The 26,515-nt window shown below is 41.5% G+C and overlaps 1 protein-coding gene across 1 annotated transcript in view; it reads right to left on the bottom strand.

The window, feature by feature from the left end:
* LOC110154460 (xylosyltransferase 1-like) overlaps positions 1-26,515 on the bottom strand; it is a 46,330-nt gene that overhangs the window by 15,949 nt on the left and 3,866 nt on the right. Inside the window, exons 2-5 of the mRNA XM_055152667.1 lie at positions 10,291-10,810; positions 5,708-5,880; positions 4,279-4,481; positions 420-500 (exon numbers count right to left, since the gene is read on the bottom strand). Of these exons, the coding sequence (XP_055008642.1) occupies positions 420-500; positions 4,279-4,481; positions 5,708-5,880; positions 10,291-10,810 (977 nt within the window). The remainder of the gene's footprint in view (positions 1-419; positions 501-4,278; positions 4,482-5,707; positions 5,881-10,290; positions 10,811-26,515) is intronic.

Raw genomic sequence — 26,515 nt, 5'->3', positions numbered from 1 at the left:
AACTGTTCACACTGAAGGATGTATAATTGAAATGTATTAGAATTGAAGGTGACTCACTTAGAACATTAATATTAGGTCTGTTAGTGAGGTTGTAGAGGCACAATAAGGGCAAACAGAAAGCGGCCCAATCACCTCTCAACACATTAATTTAAATACACTCTCTCTCCCTTCTGCCTCAGCTCCACCGCAGCAGCACAACCAGCAGCCTCCTCAGCCTCTCCATCTCCTCTTCACCTCCTCCAGTGTCTAGGCTCCAGCATTAGACTGGCTGGTTTCAGATGACGTCACATCACCTGCTGAGGCCTAAAGTAACGGCTCATTACTCATATAAGTTGTTTTACTGCACTTCCTTCACTTAAGTCTTTACTGGATAAACGCCTCTAAATGTCTCTCTCTATATCAGTTTGGTGGTGTCTTACCGTGCAGTGTCTCGGCCGTGGGACTTGATGAAGTTCATGTTTTTGTATTTGGACAGGAACCCCACCAGCTGCTCGTTGGTCCTAAAGAAAGAAGGATTCTGCGGTCAAAATTGTTTCATTAAAAAGTACTTGTATCATTTATTTACTCAAATCTCAAGTTCATTCTCAGGGTTTGACATTTTTGCATAATTAGAAGAATCCATGGTATTAATCCTGATCAAGGGTGGAAAGTAACACATTTAATTTACTCATGTTACTATAATCAAGTCATTTTTAATTTAATTTGTCATTTTTTGTAGTTTTTGAAATAGGTTATTTTACTTTTACTCAAGTACAGTTTGACCCAAGTATTTTACTTCATTACACTGGAACCCACCCACTGAGTAAAATCAGACTAATAGAGGGAAAAAAAATGAAATGCGAAAAAAAAAAAAAAAAAAAAATCTGACAAAAATGAAAGGAAACTGTGCGGGTTTGCACGTGCGGTATTTTCACTGGAGAATGTTCAGTCATTGTACAGAACCTTGGTCTGTCTTGGATCAACTTGGATGAGGCTGGAGTCACAGATCCAGGTCAAGAAGAAGATGCACTGAATAATTCTGCAGAGGAAAGTGAAGGAAACCCTTGGCAGTTTGTATGTATCACCAAAAGTTGATTTAAACAACTTGTGCTGGATTAGATTTATGACTAATTCTTTTTTACATCAAATAATTGAAAGTAACTAAGTAACTTTTTAAGTAGTAGAAAGTAAGTTTTCAAGTGGTTCAAGTGGATTTTTAGATGGATTTAGATACTTTTACTTTTACTTGAGTAGGAATTAAGCAAAATAAAGACACTTTTACTTAATTACTATTTTTCTGTACTTTTTGCACCTCTGGTCCTGATTTTGACTTTTTGCTACCTGGTTCAGTCCAACTTTGATCTTGCTTTAGTCCTGGTTTTAGTCCTGGTTTTAGTCCTGGTTTTAGTCCTGGTTTAGTCTTGGTTTAGTCCTGGTTTAGTCCTGGTTTAGTCCTGGTTTAGTCCTGGTTTAGTCCTGGTTTAGTCCTGGTTTTAGTCCTGGTTTAGTCCTGGTTTTGTCCTGGTTTTGTCCTGGTTTTGTCCTGGTTTACTCCTGGTTTTATCCTGGTTTTGTCCTGGTTTTGTCCTGGTTTTGTCCTGGTTTTGTCCTGGTTTTGTCCTGGTTTAGTCCTGGTTTTGTCCTGGTTTTGTCCTGGTTCTGTCCTGGTTCTGTCCTGGTTCTGTCCTGGTTCTGTCCTGGTTTTGTCCTGGTTTTGTCCTGGTTCTGTCCTGGTTCTGTCCTGGTTCTGTCCTGGTTCTGTCCTGGTTTTGTCCTGGTTGGAGGCGAGTTTGTTTTTGTTTCCTGTTTTATCCGTGAGCAGCTAACAGGCTAATGTGCAGACAGGAAGCAGAGGCAGACACGCCGCCATTAGCACTGATTACAGACGGGAACTATACACCCTGCTTCAGACGCACACAGCAGGAGACGAGAGGAGAGAGAGAAGAGAGCGAGAGGGGGAGGAGAGAAGAGAAGAGAGGGAGAGGAAAGAGAAGAGGAGAAAGATACCAGATCTAACACATACTCTTCTACAGTGATTAAGGCAGTGTTCACACATGCCCAAATAAATACCACCTCCAAATTGGGGCTAAACCCAGACAAGACCAGGATTAAACCAGGACTAGTGCAGGACCAAACCAGGACTACATCTGGATTAAAGTGGACTCAAACCACACTGGGAAAATAAGTGCAGTAAGTTTCAGTTGTACCATGTGTGTAGATAGTGTTGGGAAGGTTACTATTAAAATGTATTCCCCTACAGATTACAGATTACATACCTCAAAATGTAGTTTGTAACATAATCCATTCAATTATTTAAAGTGAGTAACGTAATCTGAATACTTTGGATTACTTGATTTGCTGTAGAGAAGCAAAGACGAGGAAATCGTAACATAAGTCTGCTAAAAGACAATTAAAAAAAGCCCAGTCTTTACTTAACCGTATTAAAAATATTATTGATAGAAGAGAAGGAGACATGGTCCATGCAGCATGATTTAGTCCTGTTAAATCCTGTTTGAGACCTGGGTTAGTCCTGGTTTAGACCTGGTTTAGTCCTGGTTTAGTCCTGGTTTAGTTCTGGTTTAGTTCTGGTTTAGTCCTGGTTTAGACCTTGTTTAGTCCTGGTTTAGTCCTGTTAAATTCTGTTTTAGACCTGGTTTAGTCCTGGTTTAGACCTGGTTTTAGTCCTGGTTTAGTCCTGGTTTAGACCTGATTTTAGTCCTGATTTAGACTTCGTTTAGACCTGGTTTTAGTCCTGGTTTAGTCCTGGTTTAGACCTGGTTTTAGTCCTGGTTTTAGTCCTGGTTTAGACCTGGTTTAGTCCTAGTTTAGTCCTAGTTTAGTCCTAGTTTAGTCCTGGTTTTAGTCCTGGTTTAGATCTGGTTTTAGTCCTACTTTAGTCCTGGTTTAGACCTAGTTTAAACCTAGTTTTAGTCCTGGTTTAGTCCTGGTTTAGTCCTAGTTTAGTCCTGGTTTAGTCCTGGTTTTAGTCCTGGTTTAGATCTGGTTTTAGTCCTACTTTAGTCCTGGTTTAGACCTAGTTTAAACCTAGTTTAGACCTGGTTTAGTGTCTGGTGATGAGTGGAATTACTTAGAAAAAAAAAGAAAAGAAAAAAAATGGAATAGCCCAAAATGTGAAAACAGGAAAATACCGCTGTGTAATCCATTTATTTCAACAAAGTAACTGTAATCCAATTACCACTCACTGAAACAGTAACTGTAACTGAATACAGTTACTCATAATTTGTACTCTGATTACATAACTCCGGTACATGTAATCTGTTACTCCCCAACACTGTGTGTAGACTGTATATGGTCAGGACGGGTCAGAATTCTATGGTAGAATTTGCTTATCTCTGTAATTACTGGGCCGATTCACATGAAACAAAAACTGGCAGAGTGTTCAAAGTCTTCTCTGTCAGCGTAAAAGAAGTGAAACCAGAACATGGTGCCATTATTCCACCCAAAGACGTGATGGAAGGACTTTTACATTAATAATTATCTTGCTCAAATCGATGTGGAAAGCATCTGGTACAGATCACAGACAATGAGTGAGTGTGACATCACCACAGTGTTCAGTCAAATGAAGCTTGTCGAGGTCACAGTTAATGGTCATTTTCTTCATTATTTGTTTCCAAAACCAAAATTTAAAAAACAGATAAAGATTCATTTTTTCAATTTTTGATTTTGTGTGATACAAGATACATGTATCAGATGCAAAACTGGAAACTGCTGTCTTGTCCTTTCATCAAAACATAAGGTAAGTGCAAGTTGTAAGCATGTGCAAGCTATACATACACACTTCTCATATCAATGTTTTTAGAAATAGTGTATTTTGTTAACATGATCACCTAAAATGTTAGACAAGCGCAGTTTAAGTCACATAAACAGGAAATGTCCGTTATCCATTTTTTACATTATTCATTTAAACACAAAATCGAAAACTGAAAAAACAAATCGTTATCTGTTTTTTCATTTTGGTTTTGGAGACAAATAATAAAGAAAACTGTTGTTTCTTCATTTTCTTATTTTTGGTTTTATTTTGAAAAACAAATGAACAAATGATACACGGACTGAAGACGTCTGATTTAGTTCATATCTTGATTTACAGATAAAATACAGAAATAGTGAAATAAAACGGATAGAACGGGTTAATATGAACATTTTAAGACCAAAATTGATCTCAGTGTTCACTTCCTGTTTGGAACACAGCGACTGGAGGGTTAGTTTATATAGTAGAGTATATAGTAGAGTATATACGGTGTATGGTACAGGGCGTTTAAAAGCCGAGTCTGTAGTCACCTGATGGGATAGTCTGCGGCGCTCAGGTTGATGAAGAAGTCCCAGGACCAGTCGGCCATCTTGAGCAGGTCGTCCATGCTGCGCAGGTACATGGTGAGCAGACTGGCCCCGCCCCAAATGGTCGCCATCCGCCACGGCGTCACCCGCACGTTTGGGTATTTATCTGCCAACAGCAACACCTCTCTGTGCAGGAAGTCTGACCTCTGAGAGACAGAGGGAGAGACAGAGGGAAAGAGACAGAGAGAGAGACAGAGGGAGAGAGAGAGAGAGAGAGAGAGAGAGAGGGAGAGGGAGAAAGACAGAGAGAGAGAGACAGAGGGAGAGAGAGAGAGAAAGAGGGAGAAAGACAGAGAGAGAGAGACAGAGGGAGAGACAGAGAGAGAGAGAGAGAGAGAGAGAAAGAGGGAGAAAGACAGAGAGAGAGAGAGACAGAGGGAGAGACAGAGAGAGAGAGAGAGAGAGAGAGGGAGAAAGACAGAGAGAGAGAGACAGAGGGAGAGACAGAGAGAGAGAGAGACAGAGGGAGGGGGGGAGAGAGAGAGGGAGAGAGAGAGAGAGTGAGGGAGAGTGAGAGAAAGGGGAGAGGGAAGTGGAGAGAGAGTGCAAGGGAGAAAGGGAAAGAGAGAGACAGACAGAGAGAGTGTGTAAGGGAGAGAGAGAGGGAGAGACAGAGAGAGAAAAGGAGAGACAGAGAGAGAGAGCAACATAGTGAGAGACAGAAAGAGAAAAAGAGAGAGAAAAAGAGAGAGAGAGAGAGAGAGAGAAAGAGAAAAAGAGAGAGAGCGAAAGAGAGAAAGAGAGAGAGAGAAAGAGAGAGAGAGAAAGGGAGGGGAGAGAGAGAGAGAGAGAGAGAGAGAGAGAGAGAGAGAGATTGTTTTAACTATAGTGTAAATTGTTGATTGTTTTAACTATAGTGTAAATGTGTTTCAAACTTTAGGTTTTATCACATGAGCTGTTCACCTTGGCTCAAACTGCCTTTGGAAAAGAGATACTGAAGTGAATGGGGCTTTAACCTTGTTAAATAAAGGTTAACAAACAAATATTTGAACTGCTGATAAGTCCTGACTCACTGTAAATGCTCAATGAGTCAGGAGATATTTATCCATGTTAACATAAAAATCTCAATGTTTAACAATATTCATTTGAATTTCCCAATCTGTACTGGCTCTGTGCACATGAGGCACGGCTGGTTCTGGTCCGAGGGACAGTGGCACAGCCATTTCTGCTCTAAAATCACTCCACCCTGACGATCAGGCTGGGAACAGAAAACGCCTCATAGGCATTACATTCCAGCACAAATGGTCACGTAGACTGTACCCCTGACCAAAACTAACCAACTACCGTAATTTTAATATAGGTAATATATGTCATGTGAAACCCATCAGTGTAAATGAAAGGTTTGTTAGTGAGAGCGCCCCCTGCTGCTCACCTGGTCCACGTGGATGTAGTAGTAGTGGGAGGTGTGGTAGATGGCCTTAAAGAGTCTGTGGAACTGTCGAGACGCTCTGCCGTGGACCACCAGAACAAAGGCGATTCTGACCGGAGATGACGGGAGGGCATCTGACGCACCTTCCTCCCAGTGCACGTTTACACTCACTTTACCTGCAGAGAGAGAATGAGAAGAGGAGAGAGGGAGAGAGAATTGTATTTTAATTACTGACAAGGTCCATTCTCCCGCTATATTTATCCAACATCTGCAGACATGTGACCTGCCCCATCTCAGTCAACACGACAAGGATACAGGAGGATGGGAGGGAAGTCCAGAGTGAAGGATAATGAGGAGTCATCAGAGGAGTCCAGACGGGAGCACGGGCGTAATGACACTGGACACTGTGGTCAAAGTCAGGACTAGACCTATACATAAATCTAAGGCAAAGATCAAAGCGGATCTAAAGCAAGACTAAACCAAGACTAAATCAAGACTAAACCGGAAATAAGCCAAAACTAAAGCAGGACTAAATCATGGCTACAAAACCTGCTCCAAAAGAGAACTACACCAGGTCTAAACAGGACTCATGTAAGGACTAAACCGGGTCTTCCCTCCTGGCTGACTGGGTGGCATGTCCCTAAGTGCATATACTGTACATGAGCTCCTGTAATCATATCATTACCCAAACTGCCCTGGGGCGGTTCCCATGGCGACTCAAGTCTTACTCAGCCTTTTTCACAAATAACTCGGTGCACTGTCACGTCTTTGGGTTCACTGTCAATCAGGGTGATGGTGGTTTTCAGATTCTAGAAAGTGAAGAAGTCCCAGATGGAGGCAAGGCAAGGCAAGGCAAGGCAAGTTTATTTGTATAGCACAATTCGTACACAAAGTAATTCAAAGTGCTTTACAGAATAAGAAATACATTAAAATCATAATAAAAACAAATCAAAACATAAATAATAATGAAGATTAAAATTAAAAAAGAGAGACATAAATTGGAGAGAAGAGAGAAGAGCATAGACTGAACAAAGGAGAGGACCCATAGCACTCAAGTCCAGAGCTAATTTCATATGTTACTAATGTTCATATCATGATTTACAGACAAAATAGTGAAATAAAAAAAAACAGGATCATGCAGAGCGGGTTTATACGAACATTTTTAGACCCAAATGACGAGCCTGACCGCAAATGTTACAGAGAGAAGGGTGATGTCGTTTCAGTAGGAAGTGAATTGGAGCCAGAGTCGATGAAGACTGAAGCGCACCCATGCTCGCTTGCAGCTGCTAGTGGGATATGTCCATTTATAAATATATACAGTCTCGGTGCTCTGAGTACCCCGTCCCTTTGCTCCCCCAAGCTCCACTATTGCACATCCCATCAGGTTTGTGAAGTTGTTGTATACATTTTTTGTATGTTTTTGTGTGTTTTTATGAAAACTGTTGTAAGTAAGTAAGTAAAAGTAAGTAAGTCTTTATTTCTATAACGCTTTTCACAGACATATGTCACAAAGACACTTTACTGAGCATTATTCAGCATTATTCATTCACTCATTCATTGTGGCGGTGAGCTACTTATTGTAGCCACAGCTGCTCTGGGGCAGACTGACAGAAGCGCGGCTGCCATGCCAATCAGCGCCATCGGTCCCTCCGACCACCACCATCACTCACGCACCACTTTCATACTAGGCAATGTGGGTGAAGTGTCTTTCTTAAGGACACAACAACAGTTATTGTGACTGGCGCCTCACTGTGGCACCTGACTGTCCCAGTGTCTCCCATCCAAGTACTAACCAGACCCAGCCCTGCTGAGCTTCTGAGATGGGATCAGGCTTTTAGAAGCCAGTGTGGCTATGGTTGTGTGGGAGCATGGGTGACGTAGGCTTGTGGGCGGAGCCTTGTACAGAATCTTACAGCTAATCATTAGGAGGGATCAAACAGGGCCTGGGAAAGATCGTAAGATGACTGAAACACGCCTGGATGACATCTAAAACCTCTCCAGGCTTTTTGGATGAGGGAATAACATTATTATAACATGGCAGAAAGCTCCAAAAAGATGACTCTGCATAATACCCCCTCTTAAAGTACACCGCCTTTAATACCTGTATTAATTTAGCCTTAAAAAAACTAGTTCACCCTATACTTGTGGTAATTTTGGCCACTTGAAATGAATAGCAGAAGAACCACTAAAAATACAGGCAGAACAAGCAAGGTACCCATTATAAACAGTTGGTGAGTTTGACTCTCAGAGAGTCAGAGAGCAGTCAAAGCCCTTTCATAAAGATGAGTGTACGATGCCTCTTAAGCCTTTCATTTGTTTCTATGGTTGGACCAGTTCACATGAGAGACCCGACTCCTTCTTTTACATTAACGACACAGAAAATATCACAGAACTCAGACCACAAATTACAGGCTTAAAAATAGCAGCTTCAACTCGGAGCCCAAATCACTATAGTTTTTCAATAAAAGCATTTAACCAACACTAGTTTATGAATGGGCCACTGTGTCTAAAATAATCTCCCTGTAGGCTGATGGTTGCTGTGTTTAAACTTCTGGTAATTCTGCACTTTTGTGGGTAATTTTACTGTCATTTAACCATTGTCTTAAGAGTGAAACCTCAGTGCGGCTGCCTATCTGCGCTTCTAGCCTCTCCACATCCACCACATTCATACCATGTGGAATACAGTGGATGAAGTGTCTTGCTCAAGGACACAACATGGTCAGAGCTGGGGTTTGTAGGTGAACACTAAAAATACAGTAAATGGTCATATTTTTATATAGAGCTCCTCCTCAAAGCACTTTACAACGAGAGAGCATTCACTCATTCACACACACATTCATACACCAGTGTACGCAGACACTGGGGGCGAGGTGGGCTAAGTGTCTTGCCCAAGGACACAACAACAGCATTCATCTGTGGAAGCTGTTCAGTTCGGTGTGTGGCTGTGCATGAGTGAAGTTGCGCAATTTGTGTGTTTAGATTCATAGTTTTATAGTTAGGCCAGCCACCTTAACAACAATTGCCCCCCGCCTTGACTACATACTCCGAACAATGTGAATCCTCGCAAAACTATAGTCGTCGCACCTCAGTCCGCACCTCTGTCTTTCGCCAGCACAGCTCATACCTGCAACCTCTGTCCCATCAAAAGTGTATTTTCACCCGCTGGGGGACGTTGTAACTGCCAGCACCTCTGCACTTACTGCAGACAATGTGGACAAGTTGTTTTTTCTGTCCAAAAATCTGAAAATTGAGTAAAACTTCATGATGGAACTGTTAGTGCTGCACTTTACTTTTTGAAAAGTTTTGTTTACTGTTTATAAAGAATACATTTTTTATAATATTTCATACATTTGTTGCTTATTTGAGAATATTTTATTTAACTTATTAATATTATCAAGCAGCACTTTGCATTTATTTCATTTTCTTGTTTGTATAATGTTAAAACTAATTGTTGGTTTAATAAAAACACAAATAAACAACAAGCAAATGTACCGAAAATTAACCCTCTCCAGGCAGGCGTTGCAGATTTGCAACAGCTAAATGCCAATTACCTACTTACTCCAAATCCATATTTTATTAGCTTTTTTTTACTCAGAAGCCTTTTTTCCCATCCATGCTGATAAACGTGGATGATGCAGACTGTGCAAGAATGGTTACATACAAATGGCCTGCCAGAAGTGCAAAGTACTTTTGTTGTTTACAAAGGATAAAAACAGTTTCTTGGAGAACCACACGAAAAAGTGATGTTGTTCTGCCACTGTAAAGCTGTTACACTGTGCTTTTGTTTTCATTGTTATGAAAAGGGGTTTACACATAAAGTTAGCGTTCATATCATTTTCAGTCTTCAGTGTTAATTTACCACACCGGACCAATGCTGCAAATCTGCAACATCCCAGAACACATTGGATGTGAAGGTCTCTCTCAAAAAAAGTCAGGATTGTATATTCTACCCCATATGATCATTTTCCCCAAATATCAGATATTTTCCTGTTACTAAAATTTTATTTGAGCCTGAGACGGTTAACCGAACTGTGACCTCAAAACTGAGGTGTGTACCGAACTGTGATTTTTGTGTACCATTACACCCCTACTGCATACTAGAAAAATTTGGATTATTTCAGCCCTGGAATTGCCCGTTTCTACTGAACAAAAGGTTGCAAATTGTGAAATTTAGGCCAGGCCTAGTGCCAAAATGTTGCACGGTTTGTCCAAATAAATTTCACAATTTGCAAGTAAAACGGTGTGCGGGATTTTTCTATATGTTCTTGGGCTGCTCCCTCTCCGCCAATGCACCCATCTCTAGTAATTGATGTGCGAGGCTCTCATCCTTTCATACTGAACAAAAGGTAAAAGGCAGCTGTTAACTTAAATCTACCACTACCTGACATCACAAAGTGGAGCAGAGCACTTTGATCTTAAGGAGATGTGGACAGTCTAATAAACCAGAATTACTCCAACATGTGTGAAGGAAACAAAACCCAACTACAGGTCTGTTTTAGATGAGTACCAACATTATAACATGGTGTAAAGCTCAAAAGAATACATTTTGCACAATATAGAAATCTAATCAAAACTCGTTTTCTTACCGTCGACGGGGCAGTACCGTGGCACTCTCTCTGGCATTAGCGCCCTCTGCTTGTGTTTGCAGTACACCTCCACGATCTGCTGCCTGCACTCTTTACTTCGAGCTCGAGACAGCGCGGAAATCGCCTCTTTCCCGCTGATCTCACACTGTGGCTCCTTCTTACCCCCCGCACCTCCCAGCTGCCCCACGCTGGACGCCGTCTTGGATCCGGTCCCCTCCTCCTTCGCCCCCTTCACCAAAACATTAGAGGACACATTTGCAGCCGGAGTGGTCGGTTTGGGAGGTTTCTTGACGTGGATTTTGTCATGTCCTCCTTTAGGCTGGACCACTGGGTACTTCAGGACTTCGTTGTTGGATTTTCCCAGCATGCTTTGCACCTTGTCTGGTTTGATTTTCAGCGGCGAGCGTGGGCCCAGGTTGCTGTTGCTGTCCACGCTGTCGAAGTCTTTGGGGACTGAGTTTTCGTTGTTGTTGCTCTCGGAGTGAAGTTTTTCCTTTGGTCGATGGGAGTGGTACGAATCCTGAGGAGCAGAGACAAGAGTCAGGATTATGGAGAAGAGATTTGAAGATGACACACAAACTGTCTGATTACTACTTAACAAAACTACCAAGACTCTTCATATCCATCTGTTTTTTTAAATCACAACTTTCAATCTTTTTTTCCCCCTCATTAAGTCCATGTTTAGCCTGTTTAGTTTAGGTGTTGTCTAGTAAATTATGACATGTCAATCCGTGTATCATTTGTTCATTCATTTTTCAAAATAAAACCAAAAATAAGAAAACAACAACAACAACAAAATCATTATTTGTCTCCAAAACCAAATTGAAAAACTGATAATGATTGTTTTTTTTTTTTCAGTTTTCGATTTTGTGTTTAAATGAATAACAGAAAAAAATGGATAACGGACTGAACCAGGACTGAACCAGGTCTAAACCAGGACTGAACGAGGACTAAAACAGGAGTAAATCAGGCCTAAACCAGGTCAAAACCAGAACTGAACCAGGACTAAACCAGGTCTAAACCAGGACTGAACCAGGACTGAACCAGGAATGAGCCAGGACTAAAACAGGACTAAAACAAGACTAAAACAGGACTGAACCAGGACTAAAACAGAATTAAATCAGGCCTAAACCAGGTCGAAACCAGAACTGAACCAGGACTAAACCAGGTCTAAACCAGGACTAAACCAGGACTAAACTAGAACTAAACCAGGACTAAACCGGTCTCAGTCTTGGTCTCACTCCTGGTCTCATTACTGGTCTGGTCCCGGTATCAGTCCTGATCACCCCCAGACAGTCTACGTGGGCGTGGTTCAGTCCTGGTTCAGTCCTGGTTCAGTCTTGGTTCAGTCCTGGTTCAGTCCTGGTTCAGTCCTGGTTCAGTCCTGGTTCAGTCCTGGTTCAGTCTTGGTTCAGTCTTGGTTCAGTCTTGGTTCAGTCCTGGTTCAGTGTGGCATCACAGTTTAAGTCATGGAAACAGAAAACGGCCATTATCCATTTTTTTCCATTATTCACTGAAACACAAAAACTGAAGGAAAAAAAAAAGGATCATTATCCGTTTTTTCATTTTGGTTTTGGAAACAAATAATGAACAACTTTTTTATTTTTATTTTGAAAAGCGACACACCGATTCATGTCATTTTTTGTTTCAATATAACTGAAATGATGTAAAAAGTATATTCAAATATTCAAATAATACTGATAACAGTACGAACAACTTCAGAATACACACTTCTTTAATACTTTATGAAGTTGTGACTCTGTACACCAGTGACTCTCTGTATTTTCAGATGGGTATGACTGATAGTTGGATTGGCCAATCAGGAACACACATGGTAAAGGAAAAAACTATAACAGGGTCAGAAAAACATCAGGGATTTCTGCTGAATCATTGAGCACAACACTAAACTCTGTTTATCTGAGGGGAGAGAGAGAAATTTGATTTTGTTTGTAAATGATGGTAAATGATTTGTCTCTTATATTTACAGGAAGTCATGACTGAAATTGTATATGTTAACTTGCTGTTCATACACTGTTTTTTTTTTTTTTTTTTTTCTTGGAATTCTGTCATTGTTTAATAGGGTTAGGCGTAGTTTTTACTTCAGACTAAACCCTTTCGGTCATGATCTATGGGACTGTAGTCTATGTTTTGTTTTGTTTTGTAGTGCTGCAAAATGACTGAATAAACTACTACTACTACTACTACCCCTACTAGTAGGGGTAGTAGTAGTAAAACTTCCTTTTTTTCATGGTGACCAATGAGCTCCTTTGTTTCTCCATGTGTTGGTGAAATAAAAAATTCTGATTGAATGCTCAGTGAGTGGTGATATCACTCTGTCATTCTGGATTTGCCAGGTAAGTAAACAGCCTTATCACAATATTTTCCAACACTGTGCAGCTCCATTTCATTCATGTCATTTATTTCAAGTTACTGGTATCAAGTTTATTCCTTATTATTGAAATAAGAGTTTTAAATGTTCGTATCGTGACAACACTAATAGAAACATTTGTGATAAAACAAATGTAGATAAGTTATTAACACCATATTGTGGAATAGGGCTGGGTATCATTAAGAAGTTGCCGATACGATACATAACTCGATACACAGGCCACGATACGATACATATCTCGATACAGTGCACTTTCGATTTGATATGATATATTTCAAATCGATTCGATACGGTTCAACAAAAAATAAAGACTAAATCATGGCTGTGATACTAAAGTCTTTGTTAAACCACTTCTTGTGCAAAGTTCATATGAAACACAAACATTTTAATCATCAAAAACAGTGAAAATATCAAATGTGTTGCATAAATGAGTTTCCTTTCACTCCACACAAAACTGTAGCACTGTAACAAAATAATTTAGTAAAACACACATAAAAATACTCTTGCTGATATATCGATACAGTAGCCCACGATATCAATACTGTATCGTCACATTAAACGATACGATATATCGATATTCCGATATTTTTGCACACCTCTATTGTGGAACATTACATACAAGTAGGTTATATAATCCAGCCAGCGTGCCACGTGCCAGCATTATAAAGCGTGCCCAGCAGAGACTGTTTTTTTCTACGAACACTTCGCCAGAACAGGCTCTCCCAGAAGCTGCTAACCAACTTTTCCCGGTGCACCATCGAAAGCGTTCTGACGTACTGCTGCACATCATGGTACGGAGCCTGTAGAGTGGCTGAAAAGAAGGACCTGCAGCGAGTGGTGAGAACAGCTGAAAAGGTGGTGGGCTCCTCACTCCCGAACCTGGCCACCATCTACTCTTCACGTCTCCACACACGGGCCTCCAACATTTTGCACACCCCGGGAACTGCCTCTTTCACACTTTCCCCTCAGGAAGACTTCAAACTCCCCTCACATGCACAAACAGGCTGCACAACAGCTTCTACCCACGAGCAGAGGACGTGCTCCAGGGGCACAGGCGCAGATAAAAGGCCTGAAGGGACTCAATGCAATAATCTATTTATTTTATTTATTAAATGTTTTTTTTTTTTTGTTTTGTTTGTTTTTTAAATTGGTATGGATGTGAGGATGTGTCTATGCTTGTTCATTTTTGCTGCTACAGATCTGCTCTGTCGAAGTTTCGTTGTATTTCGTACAATGACAATAAATAAATCTAAATCTAAATCCAACTTTAAAAACTGCACCAAACCTCATTACACGTATACAGTACGGGCTGTTATTATGTTGTTGGATATTTAAGGAACATTGTCGTGTAGGAGCGTGGGTGATGCAGACTTGTGTGAATCTTACAGCGAACTGTCAGGCAGTGTTGGGAAGGTGACTTTTAAAATGTATTCCCCTACAGATTACAGATTACATACCCCAAAATGTAGTTTGTAACGTAATCCATTAATTTACTTGAGGTGAGTAATGTAATCTGAATACTTTAGATTACTTGGTTTGCTGTAGAGAAGCAACGATGAGGAAATCTTCACATAAGATGTTTTGTCTGCTAAAAGAAAATAAAAAGCCCAGGCTTTACTGAACCAAATTAAAAATATTATTGATAGAAGACGAGGAGACACGTCCACACAGCATGATTTAGTCCTGGTTTTAGACCTGGTTTTAGACCTGGTTTTAGACCTGGTTTTAGACCTGGTTTAGACCTGGTTTAGACCTGGTTTTAGTCCTGGTTTAGACCTGGTTTAGACCTGGTTTAATCCTGGTTTAGACCTGGTTTTAGGTCTGGTTTAGACCTGGTTTAGACCTGGTTTAGACCTGGTTTAGACCTGGTTTAGTCCTGGTTTAGACCTGGTTTAGACCTGGTTTAATCCTGGTTTAGACCTGGTTTTAGGTCTGGTTTAGACCTGGTTTTAGACCTGGTTTAGACCTGGTTTAGACCTGGTTTAGACCTGGTTTTGTGTCCGGCAATGAGTAGAATTACGGAAAAAAACAAAGAAAAGGGGATATAGCCCAAAATGTAAAAAACAGGAAAAGACCGCCGTGTAATCCATTTATTTCAACAAAGTAACTGTAATCCAATTACCACTCACTGAAACAGTAACTGTAACCAAATACAGTTACTCATAATTTGTACTCTGATTACGTAACTCCAGTACATGTAATCCGTTACTCCCCAACACTGCTGTCAGGAGAGTTCGAATAGGGCCCAGGAGAGATCGCTAAATTACTCAAACATGCACAGATGACATATAAAGCCACTTCAGGTATGTTTTTGATGAGGGATAACATGGTAAGAAGCTCCAAAGAGTCTAATTTGCATTTTGTTTTTGTGAATGTTTTGCAGCACAATAATATTTACAATCTGAATGTCTTCATATTTAGCCATGTCTTTACTCTCCGAACAGCAGAGTACACTCTCATAAAGTAATGCTGCGATAATGACGGGTTTGGGAGAAGCAGGTGGCAGCGTGTGTTTCTATTGCACTGAAAACACTAGAGTCACCATCAAAGAATCCAGTGCTGATTCATACACACGTGAACAGGACCACATACATCCACAGGGCTCATGTTACCTCCACCTCCGGAGCTGCCACATTTTCAGACAGAAACAAGCGACTGAGAGCAAAATAAACAACCGCAAAAAGAAGCAATTAGCAGAACATGTAGGTTCATAGTGTCCATGTGTGTACTAGTCTATGTGCTCTTCTACTTGTTCTCATACAGCGCAACATTCAGGAAAGGTTCTGCTCTGTCCTGTCAATGGGACTTTTATAGTATCGATACCTGTGAAAAATGGGGATCTAGTTTCAATACTATCATCTGTTCATTCATTTTTCTAAATAAAACCAAAAACAAGAAAATAAACGAAGAAAAAAAAAAAATTTTCTTCATTATTTCTGTGACTTAAACTGCGATGCCTAACTTGCCAGGACTAAACCAGGACTGAACCAGGACTGAACCAGGACTACACCAGGACTACACCAGGACTACACCAGGACTAAAACAGGACTACACCAGGACTACACCAGGACTAAAACAGGATTTCACCAGGACTAAACTAGGACTAAAACAGGACTAAAACAGGATTACACCAGGACTAAACTAGGACTAAAACAAAACTAAAACAGGACTGAGTGTCAGGACGGGCCTGGAGGTGTGCCGTATAGACTGTTGGGTGATCAGGACTGAGACCAGGACCAGACCGGAACCAGACAGGGACTCAGACCAGGACTGAGACCAGGACTGAGACCAAGACTTTCTGGTTCAGTCCTGGTTCAGTCCGGCATCGCAGTTTAAGTCATCGAAACAGGAAACAACCATTGTCCTTCTTTTTTTTTTTTCCATTTTTCATTTAAACACAAAAGCAAAAACTGAAAAAACAAATTGTTATCCGTTTTTTTTTTTTTTTTTCATTTTGGTTTTGGAGATAAATAATTAAGAAAATAGTTGTTTTTTTGTTTTCTTATTTTTGGTTTTATTTTGGAAAACGAATGAACAAAAGATCCACAGATTCAAATCCATGAAGTTCACATCTGATGTTTTTTTAAAGGTTCACTATGTAACTTTCCCACCATCTGCTTGTCTCTTGCTTGCTTTGCCTACAATGTTCCACAGTATGGCATTAAACCAATCCACTGACACAAGAAGATGCTGCTACCAGCCCAACTTACAGGTCAGATCAGTAGAGAGGCGACTCCACTCATAGCAAAAACACAGGTTTTTCAAGAAGTTTTTGAGCAACAAAAAACTGTGGTGTAACAAATCCACAATAGATAAGGAGAATGCAATACTGTGGAACATTCCAGGCAAAGTAATAACTTCTCCATGGAGACGTAAAAATTACAGAAAAGTCACAAAGTGCACTTTTAAAATGTTAACTTGTTTCTGTTCCTGTTTGGTCTATAAATACAAAACAGAACTGGCAAAAAGCTAAAACTCTGAAAGCAAAAAGCTAAAACTCCATTTTTCATTTAGAATTTACTGTAAAAAAAACTGCTGTAATAATTAGTTCTGATGCCCTCTCACTCTCCTGTACAACCTGGATGTTTCCCAGAAGTCTTAGCGCTCCATGGAGACAGCTAAAGGCCAGAGCCACCTCCACACAGCAGGAGGAGGTGAGGCCTGCTACACCACACTCACTCTAAAAACACACACCACAATCTTTCATTTAGGCTGATCTGCTCAATAGTACCATGACTACTGCTTGTGATGAGAAACTGACGGGGATTCAACCACAGACCTCCTGGTTATTAGACAAGTGCTCTACCACCTGGACATGTGACCATACTAACATTCCAAACTCTATCTCACTACCAAGGAACAGACTTGATACGATCCCAATACCATAATGATAATAAAAAACACTTATTTAGACAATAGAATGTGATTTTCAACATTAAATCAGAGTACGATACATATTTTTCTATTCCCATGTGTCTTATATGTGTGTAATCCCTCAGTGGTGCACGAGGTTCCATAGTGTTCCATGGGAGTGCACTAGTCTATGTGTTCTATGTGCTTTTTTTCATAATGGCTGGAAGTGCCACGATGTAGGGTGCAGTTCCGGTTAATGCTTTTCTATGGAAAAAATGTGTGTGTAAATGTATCGTATTCTCCAGCAGCTTCATAAATCTGCCCCATCACCAAATCTTCAACCATCAAGCTCCACAAAGAATAAACATTCTAACATGAACAATTTATCCACAACTATCAAGAGAAGAAAGACCAAAGTTTAAATGGCCCATCTCATGTAAAATAACTCTTTTCACATTCTATCTTCTGCACATATTCAAGCACAATTTGGGTTTTGGAACATCCATTACACAATAGTAATGAAATCTTACCGATTTCTTGGAGGCAGTCACAGACCAGGAACTAAGGCTACGTTCAGACTGCAGGGCTTAACGCTCAATTCCGATTTTTTTGTGAAATCCGATGTTTTTGCGAGGTCGTTCACATTTCCAATTAAATGCTATTTGTATGTGATCCCCTGTGTGAACATTAAACGGCCCGAAAGTGTCCCGCATGTGCACTAGAAACACGACGATGTCAACCGCAGCGAGCGTGCTCTGTGTTTACAGAAGTTGTCCAAACATGAACGCGAGCATTGAGCACCTGGAGATATTAAAGTTCCTCTCGTACTGGAGCCAGAACATGAACAATTTGTTTTAAGGAGGAGATTGAGAAGGAGAAGGACGAGGTTTTTGGCCGTGGTGTTTTGTGGGACAGTCCGTTGAAAGGAACGTGTGGATGTGGAGACGTAGCCAAGAGTGGTGAGTGGTGATGTGCTTCACTTCAGTGACAAGGAGTTCATTAACAATTTTCGCCTACTTCAGCGCAGAATAGTGACGTTTGTGGCTTGTTGATAACGTGTAGGTGGATGAATGTGACCTGACCGTTCACACTGAAGACACATGTCAAAAGATCAGATGTGTGTCAGTTTCAGGACCACATATCCAAGTGGCCTGGGTCACATTTGAAAAAATCGGATCTGTGTCGTTCAGACTGTCACTAAAAGATCAGATACAGGAACATAGAGGCCAAAAATTGGAATTGGGTCACTTCAGGCTGCAGTCTGAACGCAGCCTATAAAAGACCAACTATTGCTCATCCCCCCGCCCGTCCTGAGAAAGCACAGGCTCCACCTTCCAAACGTGACGTAGGCGACAAGTGAGCCGCCCTTCCTCCGCCCACCTCAGGGAGGGAGGGGGAGACAGCGCGTTCAGCCGCATGTGTTGGACCCGGAATCGGACGAGGACTTTGAGGAGCACGAAGCTCTTTCTGTTATGTCAAACTCATCATAGGTGTATCTGCCGCGTCATCGTTGTAACAGCTTTAGTTCGTTGTCACATGGGAGGGAGGCAGAAATACTCTGCAATTTGTTAAAAAAAAACACCAAATCAATCTAAAAAACCACTTGGGTGACAAATACAAGGCCCACACATCACTCTTAGAAGGTAGAAAGCTCTGAAAAGTTGATTTTGCATGAGATGGACCCTTTATAGGAGAACAACGACCATGCATTAGTGACACACTGAACAAAACTAATGTTATGATCATGAATAAAACAAAATAAGTCATTCATTAATAAGTAACTTGTTCACTCAGACTGGTTCTAGAATTAAAATGAAAAAAATGCTTTCATGATATAGATATTAGCACAGACAGAGATTTGTGCAGTTTAAATGTTACAGATGTTCACAGGTACATGTCTCACATTTAATCTGCACAAATCTATATCATGAAATCAATTTTTCAATTCATTTGAATTGTAGAATGAGTCTGAGTGAACAAGTTCCTTCTGTTTTATTCATGATCATAATATTAGTTTAGTTCAGTGTGTCACTAATGTGGCTCGTTGTTCTCCTTTAAGTTTTGGTCTTTCTTCTCTTGATATTTGTGGATAAATTGTTCATGTTAGAATGTTTATTCTTTGTGGAGTTTGTTGGTTGAAGGTTTGGTGATGGGGCAAATTTATGAAGCTGCTGGAGAATACGACACACATTTACAGACATATTTTGACACTGAAAACCAATAACGGGAAGTGAGATTCACCCTCCATTGCGGCACTTCTGCTTGTTGTGAAAAAGTCTGTTGATACTTTGCATTGACATCGCGCTGGGGGTGTTCTAGTTGTACTCTACTGGTAGCATGTTTAGCAGTTACCATGGTAATACAATGCACACATACAAATAGCAAACAGACAAAACGTTGTACATTTTTAGGAGCCTGTGATCAGTACAAGCATTGCTGGTCCTGTTTAGGAGTTTGATTTTAATAAAAAGATGAGAGAGACTCACTGAAAAACTGTTGGCTTATGCTCGCTAGATGTGACTGTAGTTTTATGTGTGAGAGACGTAGTCCAAAGAGATTCATTTGGTCTTCCAATATTTTATGTTATTAGGTTCTTTTTACAGACCAAGAGTTTGTTTTCATATCTGACAGTTTGTTCTGCTCCCTGTGCTTTTCCTCAGAGTCTTGCTGTGTTGCTGTGTTGTGTCTCTCAGTTGTTTTAAACAAGTTTTTGTTCTGTCTTCCTACTGGAGGAGGCAGGACGACAGCGCCACCTGCAGTCCCACTTCCTCAGGACAGTATCCCAAGTGTGTGAGAGTAAAAAAGCCCCTCGTCCTGGTTTATCAGCCTGTGGGCACATCTCTGTATTTCGATTTCCTCTTTAATCCAGCGGCAATGTTTGTTTTCCTCTGTTCCAGTGATGCTTGCTCATCCCAGACCTCCCTTCCCGGACACGTCACAACAACATCACTTGACCACTGTGAGGAAGAGCGCTAGTGAGCAGTCCAAACTGTCAGGTAATGAAAACAAACACTTGGTCTGTAAAAAGAACCTAATAACATAAGTGTGAGAGATGTGCTGAACAGCACAAATCCGCTCCCCTGTTCTAGTTCCAACAGAGTCAGCTGGTAACAATGTGTTAAAACAAAGCTCAGATTAAAGTCTAAATTGAGCAGAGTAGACAGAGTAGTGCTTTCAGTCAGCATCACACTCCAGGAGATGTTGATGACGTCAGCTGCAAAGTATCAGAACATCTCAAGATCATTCTAATGCGTCCAGGAAAGCTTCATTTCTGTCCTGTCAGTGGGACTGTTTAGTATCGATACCTGCTCCGATGAGTATCTAGTTTGGATACTAGCTTTAGTATCGGTTATAATCTGATGTTTGATACTTTTTCCAGGCCAAGCTCACATTGATTCAGTGTGTCCATGTGGAGCGTGCTCGTCCAGCAGCTTTCAGAGTTTACAGATGAACACAAAGCTTGATCACAAACAGAATACAAGTGTAATCCCAGTGAAGCGCTCTGATCCTGTCTGTGCTGTCAGTCGTGTGTGCGTGTGCTGCCCCTGAACACACCACAACCACAACCAACCCCATCGCCACGGCAACACCATTTCCCCCACCCATTACACTCAAATGTGCCTTATTACAGATAGGTTCCATAAGCTGTCCGCTGTGTAGTGTCCACATTGACTTATAAAGCGTTTTATTGTCCAAAAAACAGTAAGTGCGCAGTTTGCATGCTAGTCTATCTTTTCCATTCTGGTGTCTGAAAGTTGTGAGCAATAAAAACACCTATAACTGAATAAATGCAAGATAATTAATGTAATGCCGTACTGTGGAACATCTCGAAGACAACCAGATAAAAACGTTACAAACTGAACCTTTAATCTGGATGAAGAAACAGCTTTATAATATGAGTAAAAGTTTGAAAAGCAGATCTCGCTCATAAATAGTGGAACATTTTTGTGGTTTTTCAGGTTGAGGTGAAATGAAGCGACCTCAGTCTGAAACTCATCACATTTTCACAAAGTCCAGATTCTGCAGAAAAATGTGCAGCATAAAAGTGTTTTTGTAATGTTCAGTAAACACGACGCCCTGTTTCCACGACGATGAATGAAACGAGTGTTCTACAGAGGAGTCAACAGGACGGGACCAGACCAGGTCTAAACCAGGTCTAAACTGGGTCTGAACCGGGTCTGAACCGGGTCTGAACCGGGTCTAAACTGGGTCTAAACAGGGTCTAAACAGGGTCTAAACCAGGTATAAACCGGGTCTAAACCGCATCTAAACAGGGTCTAAACCAGGTATAAACCGGGTCTAGACCTGATCTAAACTGGGTCTAAACTGGGTCTAAACCGGGTCTAAACCAGATCCAAATTAGGTCTAAATCTGGATTGAAACCTAATTAATGAGAGGAATGTTCTACATGGGAACCAGAGGAGAGTGCACAGGACTGAACTGAGACCAGGTCTAAACTGGGTCTAAACTTTTAAACCTGGTCCAAAAACTGAGTCTCAACCTAGGTCTAAACCTGGGTCTAAACCTGGGTCTAAACCTAGTCTAAACCTGGGTCTAAACCTAGTCTAAACCTAAGTCTAAACCTAAGTCTAAACCTAAGTCTAAACCTGGTCTAAACCTAAGTCTAAACCTGGGTCTAAACCTGGTCTAAACGTGGTCTAAACCTGGGTCTAAACATGAGTCTAAACATGAGTCTAAACCTGAGTCTAAACCTGGTCTAAACCTGGGTCTAAACCTGGGTCTAAACCTGGTCTAAATCTGAGCTAAACCTAGTCTAAACCTAGTCTAAACCTGGTCTAAACCTAGTCTAAACCTGGTCTAAACCTAGTCTAAACCTAGTCTAAATCTGGTTTAAACCTGGGTCTAAACCTGGGTCTAAACTTCGTCTAAACCTGGATCTAAACCTGAGTCTAAACCTGAGTCTAAACCTGGTCTAAACCTGGTCTAAACCTGGGTCTAAACCTGGTCTAAATCTGAGCTAAACCTAGTCTAAACCTGGTCTAAACCTGGTCTAAACCTGGTCTAAACCTGAGTCTAAACCTGGTCTAAACCTCGTCTAAATCTGGGTCTAAACCTGGGTCTAACAATATGGTGGATCTATACCAAAATATTGATGAATCGATACTGACAAGGAATCAGAAAGGTACCAGAGTATTAATTCTCATGCACAAACTCGCTGCAGAAAAGTTCCACAGTGTATCTTTAACAAACAGCCTGCTTTAGGAGAGATTAAAGCCCAGTGTAAACCTGTGCGAGTGAACAGCCGTCTGACATGTGTTGATTTTAACAGTAGCTGTCATTTCCTGCCTGTGTTTTGGGATCATTTGCTCTTTGGCCTCGTGCCGGTCTTTCATCTCTCGCCACCTCACAAACGCGGCTCGTAAAGCGCTCTGGCATGTATCTGCGCTCATTTACAGAGCAGTAAGAGTGAGACGCGCTCGCTCCGGCCTGTGGGGGGAACAGAGGACCGCGGAGAAACACGCCGAATCCTTCAAGTGTAAACCGAGCTGGAGGACAGGACGCTTTTCTGTGGAACTGTCAGATCACAGATTTACTGACCTGGTTTATGGTTCGTATCTGTGTCATTCCTGGACCTGTCCACATGAAACAAAAACTGACACCGAGTTCAATGTCTTAAACCAGACTAAACCAGGACTAAACCAGGACTAAACCAGGACTAAACCAGGACTAAACCAAAACTAAAACCAGGACTAAAACCAGGACTAAAACCAGGACTAAACCAGGACTAAAACCAGGTCTAAACCAGGACTAAACCAGAACTAAACCAGAACTAAACCAGGACAAAACTAGGACTAAACCAGGACTAAAACCAGGACTAAACCAGGACTAAAACCAGGTCTAAACCAGGACTAAACCAAAACTAAAACCAGGACTAAACCAGGACTAAACCAGGACTAAAACCAGGACTAAACCAGGACTAAACAGGACTAAACCAGGACTAAACCAGGACTAAAACCCAGGACTAAACCAGGACTAAAACCAGGACTAAACCAGGTCTAAACCAGGACTAAACCAGGACTAAACCAAAACTAAAACCAGGACTAAAACCAGGACTAAACCAGGTCTAAACCAGGACTAAACCAGGACAAAACTAGGACTAAACCAGGACTAAAACCAGGACTAAACCAGGTCTAAACCAGGACTAAACCAGGACTAAACCAGGACAAAACCAGGACAAAACCAGGACTAAAACCAGGACAAAAACCAGGACTAAAACCAGGACTAAACCAGGACTAAAACCAGGACTAAACCAGGTCTAAACCAGGACTAAACCAGGACAAAACTAGGACTAAACCAGGACTAAACCAGGTCTAAACCAGGACTAAACCAGGACTAAACCAGGACAAAACCAGGACTAAACCAGGACTAAAACCAGGACTAAACCAGGTCTAAACCAGGACTAAACAAGGACAAAACCAGGATTAAACCAGGACTAAACCAGGACTAAACCAGGACTAAACCAGGACTAAACCAGGACTAAAACCAGAACTAAAGCCAGAACTAAAACCAGGATTAAACCAGAACTAAAAACAGGACTAAACCAGATCTAAACCAGGACTAAACCAGGTCTAAACCAGATCTAAACCAGGATTAAACCAGGATTAAACCAGGACTAAACCAGGACTAAAACCGGGACTAAACCGGAACTAAAACCAGGACTAAAACCAGGACTAAAACCAGGACTCTCCGTGTGTCAGATGCCCTCCTTGTGTGTCACATGCCCTCCCCGTGTGTCAGATGCCCTCCCCGTGTGTCAGATGCCCTCCCCGTGTGTCAGATGCCCTCCCCGTGTGTCCATGTGGTCTTATTCTGTGTAAAAGCTGCTAATCCTATAAACTCTGCAAATATTTAGACATATTCTCCAAATATATTTCAACTAAAGATTTATAGATATTTGTCCCTGTGTCCTTAGACAAGACACTTCACCGACATTGCTCACTTGGAAGGAAGGGCATCTCCAGAACTAAACCAGGACAAAACTAGGACTAAACCAGGACTAAAACCAGGACTAAACCAGGACTAAAACCAGGACTAAACCAGGTCTAAACCAGGACTAAACCAAAACTAAAACCAGGACTAAAACCAGGACTAAACCAGGACTAAAACCAGGACTAAACCAGGTCTAAACCAGGACTAAACCAGAACTAAACCAGGACAAAACTAGGACTAAACCAGGACTAAAACCAGGACTAAACCAGGTCTAAACCAGGACTAAACCAGGACTAAACCAAAACTAAAACCAGGACTAAAACCAGGACTAAACCAGGTCTAAACCAGGACTAAACCAGGACAAAACTAGGACTAAACCAGGACAAAACCAGGACAAAACCAGGACTAAACCAGGACTAAAACCAGGACTAAAACCAGGACTAAAACCAGGACTAAACCAGGTCTAAACCAGGACTAAACCAGGACTAAACCAAAACTAAAACCAGGACTAAAACCAGGACTAAACCAGGTCTAAACCAGGACTAAACCAGGACTAAACCAGGACAAAACCAGGACAAAACCAGGACTAAAACCAGGACTAAAACCAGGACTAAAACCAGGACTAAAACCAGGACTAAACCAGGACTAAACCAGGACTAAACCAGGACAAAACTAGGACTAAACCAGGACTAAAACCAGGACTAAACCAGGTCTAAACCAGGACTAAACCAGGACTAAACCAGGACTAAACCAGGACAAAACCAGGACAAAACCAGGACAAAACCAGGACTAAACCAGGACTAAAACCAGGACTAAAACCAGGACTAAACCAGGTCTAAACCAGGACTAAACAAGGACAAAACCAGGATTAAACCAGGACTAAACCAGGACTAAACCAGGACTAAAACCAGAACTAAAGCCAGAACTAAAACCAGGATTAAACCAGAACTAAAAACAGGACTAAACCAGATCTAAACCAGGACTAAACCAGGTCTAAACCAGATCTAAACCAGGATTAAACCAGGATTAAACCAGGACTAAACCAGGACTAAAACCGGGACTAAACCGGAACTAAAACCAGGACTAAACCAGGACTAAAACCAGGACTAAAACCAGGACTAAAACCAGGACTCTCCGTGTGTCAGATGCCCTCCTTGTGTGTCACATGCCCTCCCCGTGTGTCAGATGCCCTCCCCGTGTGTCAGATGCCCTCCCCGTGTGTCAGATGCCCTCCCCGTGTGTCAGATGCCCTCCCCGTGTGTCCATGTGGTCTTATTCTGTGTAAAAGCTGCTAATCCTATAAACTCTGCAAATATTTAGACATATTCTCCAAATATATTTCAACTAAAGATTTATAGATATTTGTCCTTGTGTCCTTAGACAAGACACTTCACCGACATTGCTCACTTGGAAGGAAGGGCATCTGATGTAAAAGTCTGCCACATATTACACACAACTGGTTCACTTAAGCAAAAAGCTGAAAACAACAAGGGATGAGTTCAGTTTAGTCCTGGTTTAGACCTGGTTTAGACCTGGTTTAGACCTGGTTTAGACCTGGTTTAGTCCTGGTTTAGTCCTGGTGTAGTCCTGGTGTAGTCCTGGTTTAGTCCTGGTTTAGTCCTGGTTTAGACCTGGTTTAGACCTGGTTTAGTCCTGGTTTAGACTTGGTTTAGACCCGGTTTAGACCCGGTTTAGACCCGGTTTAGACCCGGTTTAGACCCGGTTTAGACCCGGTTTAGTCCCGGTTTAGACTCGGTTTAGTCCCAGTTTAGTCCCGGTTTAGACCTGGTTTAGTCCTGGTTTAGTCCCGGTTTAGACCCGGTGTAGACCCGGTTTAGTCCTGGTGTAGACCTGGTGTAGACCTGGTTTAGTCCTGGTTAAACCTGGTTTAGACCTGGTTTAGACCTGGTTTAGTCCTGGTTTAGACCTGGTTTAGACCTGGTTTAGACCTGGTTTAGACCTGGTTTAGTCCTGGTTTAGACCTGGTTTAGACATGGTTTAGACCTGGTTTAGACATGGTTTAGACCTGGTTTATTCTAGAAAATCTGACTCTGGAGTTTAGATCTACATTCTTGATGTTTTTAGCTGCTGTGTTTTTTGTTTTGTTTTTTACAGGAAGGGCATCTGATGTAAAAAAAAAAAAAAAAAAAAATCTGCCATATTACCATTTAAACAGTTCACAGCAACAATCTAAAAGAAACCAGTCAAGAGCAGAGAGAGCAGACAGAGCAGACAGAGCAGAGAGAGCAGAGAGAGCAGACAGAGCAGAGAGAGCAGAGAGAGCAGAGAGAGCAGAGAGAGCAGACAGAGCAGAGAGAGCAGAGAGAGCAGACAGAGCAGAGAGAGCAGAGAGAGCAGAGAGAGCAGAGAGAGCAGAGAGAGACAGAGCAGAGAGCAGAGAGAGCAGAGAAAGCAGACAGAGCAGAGAGCAGACAGAGCAGAGAGAGCAGAGAGAGAGCAGAGAGAGCAGAGAGAGAGCAGACAGAGCAGAGAGAGCAGAGAGAGCAGAGAGAGCAGAGAGAGCAGAGAGAG

The sequence above is a fragment of the Boleophthalmus pectinirostris genome, unplaced genomic scaffold (assembly GCF_026225935.1).
Source record: "Boleophthalmus pectinirostris isolate CB_2022bp ecotype Guang Dong unplaced genomic scaffold, ASM2622593v1 HiC_scaffold_17, whole genome shotgun sequence".
Classification (NCBI taxonomy): domain Eukaryota; kingdom Metazoa; phylum Chordata; class Actinopteri; order Gobiiformes; family Gobiidae; genus Boleophthalmus; species Boleophthalmus pectinirostris.
This window is presented reverse-complemented; position numbering and strand designations above follow the sequence as displayed.